This window comes from Corvus brachyrhynchos, unplaced genomic scaffold (assembly GCF_000691975.1).
Source record: "Corvus brachyrhynchos isolate BGI_N302 unplaced genomic scaffold, ASM69197v1 scaffold26, whole genome shotgun sequence".
NCBI lineage: Eukaryota > Metazoa > Chordata > Aves > Passeriformes > Corvidae > Corvus > Corvus brachyrhynchos.
The window spans coordinates 11,857,447-11,870,439 of NW_008239324.1; the positions used below are offsets into that span (position 1 = coordinate 11,857,447).

Here is a 12,993-nt window from a genome sequence, read left to right on the forward strand (position 1 = left end):
AAATATTCTCATTGGGAAAAAAAACCTTGGGTGCATTTGATCTGTTTTGTGTGGCTTTTTATGGAGGGACATCTATACTATCCATCTTTTGCTAGATCTCTGTCTCAAACATTTAACTCAAAATACCATCTTCTCTTTTTGTAGCCTGAAAACATACTATGTGTAAATCACACAGGAAACCAGATTAAAATCATTGACTTTGGATTAGCAAGGAGGTAAGAAAGTTCAGTTGTGAATTTATTTTAAAAAACAAAACCAAATCAAACCCACAAACCTCTGACATGTTTCTGGTAGTTCTTTGGTGGGGGGTTGTGTTTTGATGGCTTTGTAATAATTCTGTGTGAGGGAGCTGAGCATTATGCTTTTGCAGGCATGAGTCTTCTGCTGTGTGCATTAATTATCTAATTACTTTTTCAAATAACATTTCTCTTGGATAAGGCTATACTACTGTTCTAATTATCTCAAAATTATTCCCCATGTAGAGCTTTTACTCTTGGGACACTGTGAAGGCTCCCAGAGACTTCTTGACTGCAGGGTTTCATGGTGCAGGTTCTAATTGTAGAAATTATCTGCTAAACTCTTTTAAGTAGCTAAGTTGATTGAAGGAAAAAAAAAGAAAAAAAATCCCCATGTTTGAGCCATCCCATGTGAAACAGGAAACCCTCAGAGAAATAGAACTTCTCTCCATTCTTTTATTTTGCTTGCATGAGTTTGTTAAGGAAAAGCTGTGAGAGCATGAGTCCATTGCCCTAGAATAAAAAGGAATTATTTCTGTTACTATGACAGTAAGACAATAACATTTATCTATTTATTTTTAAACCCTTTGAGGTTTTTCTTAAGCTAAAAGCTGGTACATTCATGCCTATATATATATATATATATATTTATGTGTTTGTATATAAGTATCTGTTCAAGGACTTTGTTTCCATAAAATACTTCAGAAAGAAAAAAAAAATGTACGTTGAGTTTGGGGTTTTGTTTGTTTGTTTTTTTAAATTGGGAGGGTAAAGATACAAACTTCTGCTGAAGCAGTTTTGCAAACAAGATCCTCCAGGAGAAAGAGATTTAAAAGCAGTGCTTTAGTGGCTTGTTCTGCCTGAACACAGATGTTACTCCAACTGCCATCAGTGTCAATTGTTACTGGTTCAGCTTCATAACCTTTCCCTGTTAAGCAATAGAACAGAGTAATTTCCCCTATATGGGGACACTCTAATCCTCTCCAGTTCCACCTTAGTAGCTGTATTGTGTTCGTATCTGTGATGCAGATGTCTGTCCTGAGCGGTAGTTGAGTACATCCCACTAATCAAATGCTCTCCAAATCCTGTATAAACAAAGATGCTTTGTTTTATATTTTATGGATTTTGGACAACATCTGCTGGAAGGTATCCTGTGGTGCCTGGCAGAGATAAAGCTGCTACCACTCTTTGGGAGAGCCCTTCGCAAGGTTTAGTGTCCTTGGTCTTCCTCCTGGCTCTGCTCTGCTGCCACGCTCCCAAAAACCTTGCTCTTCCCCTGGTGAGATGAACTCCCCAGCTCCTCACTTGTGGCTCTTTTCCTGGTACAGGTACAAACCCTGTGAGAAGCTGAAGGTGAATTTCGGGACACCGGAGTTCCTGGCTCCCGAAGTGGTGAACTACGACTTTGTTTCCTTCCCCACGGACATGTGGAGCGTGGGTGTCATCACGTACATGCTGTGAGTGGCCCTGCCAGGGGTCGTGTGGTGGCTCTGAGGGCCCTGCACCCATCTGGCTGTGACTCCTCCTAATTAATTCTGTTCAACCCCCCAGCTTTTCATACAGAGGCACCTCGCTGTGTGTCCAGAGTGTCTAAACAGCAAATGATCCTTTTGATAAATATGTAAATGTTCTTCTCCCTTATCATCTTATTCAGCAAAGTAAAATGGGTCAGGTCTTTTTTTTTAACCCTGAAAAGTTGCCCAAAATATGTGAGAATTTAAATTTTGATTGTGTTTTTGAGGACTTGAATTAATTTTTAAATTTGTAATCTGATAATTTTATGATTTTAGACTTGGTATGCATCTGCACAGGAGAATTAATATTGTCTGTGTTAGGCCATGGGTTTAAGAAATGACCTGTCATGAACAGGGCTAAAACTTTTCTCTGATATCTGGATGGCAACCATGGACAGCTTGTCTGTCCAAAGTCTCCACCTTTTGATAAGCTTGTTTTGCATCCCAGAATCCTTCACATATGTTTTCTGTGAACTGGATAAATTTCTGGTTTAAATTTGTATGTTAGCCAAAACCCAACTGAATGAAGTAATAGATGATGGAAGCAATAAATCTGGGCTTAGAGGCTAATTGTAAAAAGTAATCTATTGTTCAGAATTCTGTTTAATTCAACCCACATATGGGTACGGGCCCTGATTTGGGAAAGCTCTTGAGTCCCTCTAGCTTTTCTAGCTGGGAAGACACTGAAGGATGTACCTAAATCCTCACTGAATCCATGCCTTGGGGTTCTATTAATGTTGCTCCCTGACCTGAGTGAACTGCTAGGGGGTAATGCTGAATTTATTTCCCCAGACTGTTGCCTTATCATGGCAGGGACTGAGAAGTGGAATCCTCCATAGCTGAGAGGAGCCTTTCCCCCCCATAACATAACAACAGTAATAAAGCAGAGGATTCATAGAAGGAAAAAACACATCTTGCATATGATAACTGCTCTTCTCCCCTCCCCTTCTTTCTTTTTTTAAGGCTTAGTGGCCTGTCCCCATTCCTGGGAGAGACTGATGCAGAGACAATGAATTATGTAGTCAATTGCAGCTGGGATTTTGATGCAGAAGCATTTGAACAGCTCTCGGAGGAAGCCAAAGACTTTATTTCCAGGCTACTTGTGAAGGAGAAAAGGTACCGCTGTGTCTGATTGTGGGGACAGTAGCACCAATGATACTAAATTCCTACCATGCAGCTGTTTGGATTGTAGCCAACAATGACAACTTACTATGTGACATTTTTGTGTGCTGTCTCTGGGCTTGCTGGGCAGTTCCTCAGTGATTCAGAAGCCCTTGTTTTAAAGGAAAGTGTCCATGTACCCTGACTGAGGAAAGCTGCTTTTCACAGTAGCATCAATACAGGCAGAACACTGAGAATCTGGAAGAATTTGCAGTATAGGAATCGGTCTCTAAAGCTCTTGCTTCTCTGAGCAAAAACTATTTCTATTGTTAGCTTGGACTGTCACAAATTGCAAAAATGCCGCTTGAATGCCATGGAGGATAAATGGAAGCTGCAGCTGTGAGAATGTGCATTGTTCTCTTCTTAAGTGGTCTACAGGCTTTTGGGAGATATTAGGGAGTGTTTGGGACTTAACTCTGCATGTGGCTTCTCATTCTTGGCTCCACTGTTAGAAAAAGTGATTGCACATATGAAACAAAGAAGAGAATGAGGATGATATTGATGTCAGACCACGACTGGGGGGTTGGCTGGGTGGAGAAATTTTTCTCTTGCTGAGTACTGACACAAAACTAATCAAACCAGGAAATGATGCATACAGTAAAACAGATTGTGTGTTTGAGGGGAATTCAAAGGAGTGCTTAGAATATTAACAACTTTCTGATCATTGCCTAAATCAGACAAATCAGTTCTAGTACTAATTACATTTTAAACAATAGGTTCCTATGAAAAGCAAAGAATTAACTGAAATTTAGCATATTGCCAGCAGGAGAAATGTAAGGATTTCTTCTCAGACTGTGATGATGATTTGCTATGATACTGTAAACTTTGCTTTGGAGTCTTCAATTTTTCTGTGCAATGGGATTAGGGTCTCCAGAGGGACACTCTGCAAGGTCTGGTTAGAAGCTGTGAATGAAACGAGCATGTGAGAGAAGAGTGTTATCAGTGAGTTGCAGAGAGCAGCGATTAGTTGGCCCAGTTGTTCACAAAGTGTGGCAGCCCCTGCTCTCCTGCGGACCAGGCACCTTTGCCCCACTGGGACAGTGGGTCTGGCCTTGTGCAAGATCTGCAGCCCCCTCCCCTGACTGCTGAAATCGGGGTGAGCAGGCAGGAGTTGTCTTCTCATCATCTCAGTGACAGCTCAGACAGAGCTCAGGAGTTGGGCATAGGCTTTTGATTTGAAAAAAGGCAAATTAAACTTCTTTCTCAACATCTGTACCTCAAGATTTCTACTATTACCATATATTTCTCAAAGCTTTTAGGATAGCCTCTGGCATTTTGGCCCATTTTTGGATGTCAGGATATAAAGTATGCTTAGCTTCATCCAAGTTTAGGGTGAATAGACAATTGTGCTTTTTAAATATGAGGCACAGAATGGGCTTGTGCTGTCAGGGCAGACAGGTAACACCACAAACGTTATTCTGTTAGCAAAGTTCTGAATTTGCATCATAAAATGATACATTACCTCATGAACTTAACCACAGCTCAACCAAGCCACTGCAGAGCCACCAGCATCCCACTCGCCCCTCCTGCTGGAGAGTGCAGGATGCCATTAGGATCCCATGCACGGGCATGAACAGCATTTTCACTGTGTTCATTCATTTGAGGCAGTTTCCTTATCACTAATAAAGAGGGGCTCAGGGCAGTGAGGAAATGAGCAAAGGGGGCTGGGTTTTCATGGCAGATTCCTCCCCTGCAGCTGCCGGATGAGCGCGACGCAGTGTCTGAAGCACGAGTGGCTCAACAACCTCCCTGCCAAGGCCCAGAAGTCCAAGCTCCGCCTGAAGTCCCAGCTGCTGCTGCAGAGTTACATGGCCCACAGGAAATGGAAGGTAAATACACAAAGGCTGGCAAATCTGCTTCCACAGGGAACATCAGCACAACACAGGCAGAGCCATTCCCTCCCCTTGTGTGTGGGCTCACTGTGCCCACAGGCTTCTTGATTGTAAATACCAGTTGTGAAGTCTATTTTTACCTGTAAGTTGTTTTGTCCTGCAGAAGGATATTGCTTCTGTTTCTAGCAAGTTTGGTTTCAATTTTCACTCTTTCTGATTGGTGTTTTAGAAGTTTAGAAAGATATACTTTCTTTCTACATGTTCAGAGGCTTCTGATGCTGCCTTATATTAAATGTTCATTCTCTTTATACTCTTTCCATTGGTAACAGTTGCATGGATCTGTTGTCACTATGGAGTAGGGATACAACTTTAGGCAGTTTGTGTCTCCCACTGCAGAATAGAAGTGTGGGAGAGAGAAAAAAAAAATTAGGCTTACACCCATTGAGAGAACTCTTCAGGATCTTTCTGATGACCCCAGGCTCCTTCTGAACTAAGTTTTTATGAAGTGAAAGATAATAATTTGTGTTTGAGTCTCTATTTGATTGTAGATAATTGATCCTAAAAGGTGAACACAGTGATCTTGTTAAAAAGAATTGTAAGGCAAACTCAGTGACGACCATTTCCTTCTCTTCTGTCATTGGGAAGTTGCAATTCCTTGCCAAGGAGTTAAACCAGAGGCTTACACTTCATTCAGTCCTGCACTGCAACTGCTTGGTGGCAAAGTTCTGCACTTGCATTTTAAAGATGACATAATCTAAAGACCTATCACTATACAATTCCTAATACAACTGAAGAACCTCACAGCCCCAGCTGCTGTGTAGGAACCACTGCAACCCACACAAGCTGGGGGTCACTAGAAGGAAATGGATTTACCTGGAAGAAAAATCCCTGTCAGCTGCAGCAAAGTTCCTTTGCCTCGGTTGTGCTCACACTTGGACTGTTCTGTTCTGTTCACAGAAACACTTCTATGTGGTGGCTGCTGCTAACAGGCTGAAGAGATTTCAGAGTATGTCTGTCAAGCTCGCGTGAGCTTGTGTGACAGCTCCACCACTCTTGGAGATGGACATGAAGCTGTGGAAGGAGGACTCAAGTGTCTCCAGTGATTTCTATCCCTGTTTTATAACATAAAGTTTTGGGACTGTCTTCCTCAATTATCTGGTGTGTTAGTGCTACGGTTCCAGAAGTGCCTTAAGGAAGAGGCACAAGATTTCTAAAAGCAGAAGCTACTTTGTTTGTTTTTACAAGTTTTTAGTTGTTCTATATAGCGGAGGAAAATCGTGGCTGTTACAGGGGCTGACTTCTTGCTGAAGGCTTTGATTCTGCAGAGTATTGGTGTGTTTATAGCAGAAAACCCCTGGCAGTTTTCTGGTCTCTCACACCAACCATGGGATCTCTAAAGACTTTTTTCCTGACTGATGTATGTATGTTACCAGCTTTAGAGAACTGCCACAAGAGTGGCACAACTTGTCCCTCAGGTGTTTGTTACTTAAAACAAAAGATACAAGCATTGTTATCTTATCTATTTCTTTCAAAAAGGTAATTTCCCCACAACATGAAGATGCTATAGTGCAACTCCAGCTTGGATGGTTTTGGTTTTGTTTTGCTACTGTTCTGCTCTCTCCTTTAAAAAATAGTCACTGCATAGTTAGGAACTGGTTTGAAGCAAATTAATTTGGTCCTTTGCTGCTGTTTGTTATGGCAAGTTGAATTGAGATAAACTTGATTGAACTTCTGGAAGGAGATATGTGAAACTGCCATGAATACAAATCACCTAATGACTGTTGGGTCTATGCAGAAAGATCTCATGTTGTAGAGAAAAGGAGATTTCCAGAGATTTTATGTTTTTAAAACTTCTAAGTGCTTTTCATTGTCTGTGACTGCAGCACTTAAGTTGCTAAGTTTTAGTTTGAGGATTTGTTTCTCCTCTCTGGAAATTTTAGTGAAGTCTGAGAAGCTGGTATGGTGTGACATGCAAAACAGGTGTCATTTCTAATAGGTTCAGTGACAGGGAAACAGTGTTGCCAGACTCTGCCTTTAGTCCAGTTAGGAGGTTGAAGCCCTTTTTTCCCCCCCCTCACCTTGCTCTTGAACATTAAACCTTTTCTTCACAATATTAACTTATTTTGGATTTTAAACTCTTTTGTGTAGAGTGGGAGCCACTTACCATCTCTCAGATAAAAGTATAACATTATTTATTAAACCTGTGGTTTCCTGTTCTGGATTCTGCAAAACTCAGTGTGAACTGGATGCCTTCTAGGAAAAATGGAAACTAATACTACTAGAAGTAGCTTTCCATCAAAGGCACCTATAAAGCTCCTTTGAACTTTACGGACTTTAACATCCCTTGAATTTACAGAAGTGTTGGTTGCTAATGATGAGGTTTGTAAGACTGGCTTACCCCAGTCTAGCTATCTTTTCCACTCAAGTGCTTCTCACTTTGCATAGTCCCGACTTCTGCAGCATTTCCAGAATTGGGACAGAGAAGAATCTTGATAATTTATCACCTTCTATGAAGGCCCATTTTTGTTCATGTTTTCCTTCCACAGTGTTTCTGCATGCTGAATGTCATTGTATTCATTGGTCTGTATATTTCTGAATTAATACTAATAAATTTCATGAAAGTGGAACAAGCCTATTCATCAACTTTGGTTTAAGCCCTGCTGCCAAACACACCTGAAAGTATTTCTGGGTAGGTCCAGAGATACAGCCCAGGCAGAAAATATGCAAGAGAAAGGAACACAGACCTCTTCTCTAAGCTTATGACTGCAAGGCACAAAAAAACCTGTTACCCAGTCCTTTTCCCCTGGAGATCTTCCTTCTTAAGGCACAGGCATCTCCTTCATGTTTTCTATTTTGCATTCCAACTATGTGTGCCAAGAACATGATATCATAAGACAAAGCTTTTCCTTCCAGTACTTTTATTGTTTCTTGGAATATTTGGGACCTCTTACAAAAGCACAAGAGACTTTGTTCCTATACACATGAAAATAAGTCAAATTCAATGACTAAACAATATTTATTAAAAAAACCCTTTTAAAAATAAGGCTTCATGTCTCTGCTGGCATTGCAGTTTAACAAGGCACTGTTAGTCCCCTCCCTCTTATTTCACTGACTGGTTCCAGCCAGGGGCCCAATGGCCTGTAACTTATAACTTATTTACACTTAAAGTAGCATTAGAATGTTACCTGCTTCTTGCAGCAAGAGAATGAAGCTATTCTACCCCTAATGCCACAGCCTGCTGAATAGTCAGACAGGCTTCCTGTAAATTCCTATCAATCCGTGGTGTCATTTATTACAAATAACGTTCTTAAATACTTAAAACCTAAATAAAATCAGCTGTCTGCCAGGCAGCCATCACTCATATGCTACTGGATCTCTTGTTAGAGCAGAGGGAGAGTTAAAATTAAGAGCAAGCAGCAGTTGCATTACTGGGTGGCATTACAGAGTCAGTACTCCTTGTCCCTTGTGCCTTAGCAGCGTTTTCCAGGATTTTCTTTTTCCATTCTTCATAGTCCTGCTTTGTTTCAGTCTTTGGTCGTTTACATGGCATCTCCTCATCCTCTTCAGAGCCTGTGAGGAAACAAGAAAGCCCATGAGAGGCCACCATGGGCAACATGCTGCTGGGGATAACAGGCAGTGAGCAAATGTTCAGACACCAGCAGGGGCCTGTCCCTGTTATCTAATCCTGTGGTCACTGCTCCCCTCACCTGCTGGGACAGTCACCTCCTCACCTCTGTGTCTGAACACAACAGCTGTCCTGAATTCTAGGACTACTCAGTATAAACTCCACTGTCCTGCTAGGTTCTCTCTGTGCTTCCACAGCCCATGGTTTGCAGGATGTAGAGAGCTGCTGTGAACTGCAGCATCATGGCCCATCACACAACTAAAACATGGAGCAGCAAGAAAGCTCAGAACTACTCCAGTGAGGTGATTTTCATTCACAGATAAACACAACTTACCCTCTTCCTGCTCACACTGCTCCAGGGCAGTCTGCAAGCTGTCAGGTGTCTCTGCAGCCAGTGGAACATCTTCTAAAAAAACAAGTAAGTTGCTTTACTTTTGAATGGTATTTGGGGCTCCGAGGGTGGCCACATGTAATTCTTTGACAGCAGTGCCACCTTCCACAAGTAGTGCTGTCCAGTCAGAGCAGTTCCCTGGTCCAGACTGATACTTGAGTACAAGTGATACAAGAGGTGCCAGCACTTCAAGTATGGCATGGACTGACTGGCTGCTTTAATTAGCAGGCTGCTAATTAGCTGCTGCTGCATTGGTAACCACAATGATCCACCATGTTCATTGCCCAAAACCACACTGCTACCCTTCTAGGTAACTCAGGCAGGATTATCAATTATTTCTTTCCCTTTGATTCCATTCTCACAATTTTTATAGATACCCACAACAGGCAGGGAGCTGTCCAGGTATGCAGATGCACACTCTTCCCTGAATTCATATGGCAATTCCCAGTTGCCTTTAGTTGCTTTAGTGCTGGGGTATTGTTCGGGTTTTTATAGGGCACACACCTAGGAGAAAGTAGCAGCTTTTGGGTTAGATTCAGGCAGCATGTTGCAGAAAACATCAGGGGATGAAGACATAGTGAGGCGGGGTAACTTTCAGTGGGAAAGTAAGAATGAAAGCCTGAGAAAGGAAAAAGGAGAAAGAGGAAGCAACAGAAATACAAGGACATTAGTGCATGTATTGTTTTTCAGGCTTTCTCCCCCATAAAGAGGAGCAGAGAGAGCTGCAGGCTCAACAATGGGCAAGAAATATTCCTGACATCTGCCCAATGTATGAGGAGAGGTGGTGTCAGGAAATGGCTGAGTTGGTACCAGAACAGCAAGGCTTATGCTTGTTAATCTTGCAGTGGGGGAAAGGAAAGCACAGGAGTGAGTCAGTCTGAGGAAGATGTTTGTGATAATTCGTGTGTCAGGTTGCCATGTTAACAGGATGCAGAAACCAAGCAAGCAGGAGGAATCCAAGATAGGTCAGGTAGTATGGGAGAAGCAAGGAATAAATTGCAGCAGCAGAGACTGTAAAGAGCAGTGAGCATTCAAGAAGAGAGGAAAATATTTTTGTCCTTGCCACTTTTTTCCTATTTTCGTCCTTGCTAAGCTATTGCAACTTCTCCAGAAGCAAGGACTGTGAGTGGGAACTGGGCTGCAGGAAACATGTTGGAATGGAGGGCAGATTTGGCTAAAAGGGGACAGCTGAAAGTGATCAGACTGAAATCACCAGTGGAACAGGATGGGGCACTGTGAGGCCATGGGATGGGTGTGCTGTCTTACAGGGATAAAGCCAAACACTTACTGCTGAGTTGCTGGCTTATCTTCTCCAGCTGATTGCACAGCCGGTCAAATATTGCTTTTTTCACTCCAGATGTAGCCAACATTTTAGTTCTGTCCACTTTTTGTTTCAAACACCTACAAGAGAAAGTTATCTCTGTACAAAGCAACATTCCAGCAACTATCACTTACGTGAGGTGATAATTACTGTACCAACACTGCCTGTGACATGAGCAAGGCAGGCCTTTTTGTCCTATCTATCCTTGTCTCCCACAGAAACAAATCTGCTTAAAAACCAGACCCCTACACTACTCAGTTAATAGAGCTCAACTGAAACTCAGGGTGAGTTCAACTTACATAAGGAATTGTATAAGGAAGAGGTAACTTTTCAGATTTTCAGGGAACCAGGATAAAATGCCATTACAGCAAAAAGCTGAATGTCACTCTGTCAAGAGAGCCCTTGTCAGGAGCTGTGCAACTACACAGCACCTGTGCTGCTGAATAAGACTGTCACAAGGTGTAATGCTGAGGGAGGAAGATCTTTGCATATAAGCAAATTCTTCCCAAGTGCTGGCTGAGTCACACACCTCTCTTAGCTGACACAGGCCTACAGTTATCAGAGCCATCTCCCAAAGGCTAGAGCACCAGGACATGATGGTGTAGGGCTTGGAGTTTTTCCTTCTTCATAATGGCTGCTTCTTGGTGCTCAGAAGCCCTTCTTGCATCGAGCAGTATTTCACCAAAAGCCATAGAAGTTTTTGCTTTGTGCAGTGCACGTTCCAGACTTCGCTATGAGGAAAGGCTTGGTTTGCTCCAGCTGTCTCCATTTTCAGAAGCAGGGCAGCGGGACATGCTAAGCAAGACCCTGAATGCTGGCACTGGTTGGAGTCTCAGCAGGCATTTCAGCCTGTCAAAAGTCTCCCACGTTACACTCACCTGCATGCAGTGCACAGCGCAGCTGTTATAAACAGGGGTTTGGAGAAATCCAGGTCCACTCGCTGTGCTTCAGAGAGGCTGCATTCATACCTGAGGAACAGCAAGTGAGAGTTGGACAGTGTATTTGCCTCACTGAAGCTGCTGAAATCCATCTGTTGCATGGCAGTTGGCAGCTGAACAGGTCTATTGGAGCACCTGGGCCTTTGTAAGCCAGTCAAACAGAGAAGCTGCTATTGGCTCAGAGGAGCAAAAGAGATGAGGGAAAAGAAGGCAGTTGAGATGATCTCCTCTTCTGGAATTAGAGGTATTTTAAACTGGGGATGTGGATCAAGGCATGTCAGAAAATCTGCTTCTTGTGCTCCTGATCCACACACCACTTTTAGCTCTTCCTAAGATCTAAAATTTACAATGAGATGCTTTGCATAAATCCATCCCTACAATAGAAGGTAGCATTACCGTTTCTTTGATTCCTGCAGTATGTATGTTACACAGAGGAAGGCTTAAATATGGAAAATGACACAGTGGATGTGCAGCACTGAAGAATGTCATTTTTTGTTGTCCACCTGCCCCAGGCTATTTTTTTTCCAGTTTGTATTAAGCACCACCAAGCAAGCACAGCCTTTGTGCTCTGACCTAACAGCATTTGAACATGTGCTGTCAGGGTGACAGCACTGCAGAACAGAGCTCTTCAGGGACTGCTCTGGTTAAAGCAGATGATACAGAATGGAAAATTATAGTTAACTCTGTTGAATCTCCACTGAAGTGTTCTACCTATTGGTTTTACAGATCAAGTGATGTGCATTTTAAGAGATCTGTGTCCCCAAAAGGGAGGATTTATTTCCACTGAGCATTACTTCTGAACTGTGCCATGATCAGCAGTTAAATGAATGACAGTGTGATTCTATGGGCAAATACAGGGATTAGGAGTCCTATTTTTTTACGCTATTCCTAGATGAAGAATTCATGGTTGGACAATGACTTGCTGAGATTCACAGACTAAATCTTTTTAACAGGTCTTCTAAAAAGTGGCCCAGCTCATGGCTGGATCATCAGTGCTGAGAACTCACCTCATTGCTCCAATCAGTAGGAGATATCTGACCCTTTCAAACATCAAGCTCTTTATACATCTAAAGAACAGAGAACCTTACTTGTGGTTCCCAGTGTATTCATGAGAGCTTCCTCACCTCTGCAGGATTTCTGAAGCCATGTTCACTGCCTCTAAGCAGCAAAACTGCACAGCCAAGTCTCGCATCCCCAGCCTTTGGTTCACCTCTAGCAAACATTCCAAAGACTTCATGGAGCTCTGGTAGGTGGTCTTGTTCAAACCAGAGAGTTTAACACAATAGCTCTGTCAAGAAGTCAAAGACAAACCCCAAGAATTAGCAAGATTCCTTCCTGACATCTTAATAAGGCAACCAACACAACACCATAAAGTTCAGTTGCTACATTAAACAAGTTTGTGCAATGAATAATGTATGTTTTGACTGCACACAAAAAGATTAACCACCTAGGAATGCCACACCTTTTAATGCAGTGATATTTTTAGACTGTTTCACTGGAAGTGAGGTTTGACATGTCCATATATGGCCCCTTTATCACAAGGTAGGTAGCGACAAAATCACCAAAATCTGGGCAAGTTGAAGACATAAGCAACATCTTCATGGGGTTAGGCCCAATTAAATTCTCCTCTGCTGTAAATGGACAATCATGAATATGTTGTATCAGGCATTATTTTGACAGCTCACTGCTATTCACCTGACAGATTTGCAGATGGAGGTTTACAGGTACCCCCACAGTGACAGATTCCTTGGAGCAACTGCTTTCTTCCCACAGTAAAAGGAGAGATCTTAAATTTAACATCCTTGCTGGTAATTTATTTGTTACTACAAGAGTAGAAATTAAGCTGAAATTATACCAAAGCAAGCTCAATTTGTGAAGGGACTATGACACTGATCTCAATTTGTGCTGTTTCAAACTCTGAACAGTGAAAGGTCTAACACAGCAAACTGCGGGATCTAGGGGAAAGTTAGTTGTT

General features: G+C 42.3%; 2 protein-coding genes across 8 annotated transcripts in view; one reads left to right on the forward strand and one right to left on the reverse strand.

Moving 5' to 3' along the window:
• MYLK3 (myosin light chain kinase 3) overlaps positions 1–7,370 on the forward strand; it is a 45,088-nt gene extending 37,718 nt beyond the window's left edge. For all 7 annotated transcript variants that reach the window (XM_017740859.1, XM_017740862.1, XM_017740860.1 and 4 more), the window contains 5 exons: positions 145–215; positions 1,565–1,693; positions 2,714–2,866; positions 4,608–4,740; positions 5,701–7,370. In XM_017740859.1, the coding sequence (XP_017596348.1) occupies positions 145–215; positions 1,565–1,693; positions 2,714–2,866; positions 4,608–4,740; positions 5,701–5,772 (558 nt within the window). In that variant the 3' untranslated portion in view covers positions 5,773–7,370. The remainder of the gene's footprint in view (positions 1–144; positions 216–1,564; positions 1,694–2,713; positions 2,867–4,607; positions 4,741–5,700) is intronic.
• A 274-nt stretch (positions 7,371–7,644) lies between these two features.
• ORC6 (origin recognition complex subunit 6) overlaps positions 7,645–12,993 on the reverse strand; it is a 5,944-nt gene continuing 595 nt past the window's right edge. Inside the window, exons 2-6 of the mRNA XM_008638807.2 lie at positions 12,143–12,306; positions 10,959–11,048; positions 10,048–10,160; positions 8,703–8,774; positions 7,645–8,313 (exon numbers count right to left, since the gene is read on the reverse strand). Of these exons, the coding sequence (XP_008637029.1) occupies positions 8,147–8,313; positions 8,703–8,774; positions 10,048–10,160; positions 10,959–11,048; positions 12,143–12,306 (606 nt within the window). The 3' untranslated portion in view covers positions 7,645–8,146. The remainder of the gene's footprint in view (positions 8,314–8,702; positions 8,775–10,047; positions 10,161–10,958; positions 11,049–12,142; positions 12,307–12,993) is intronic.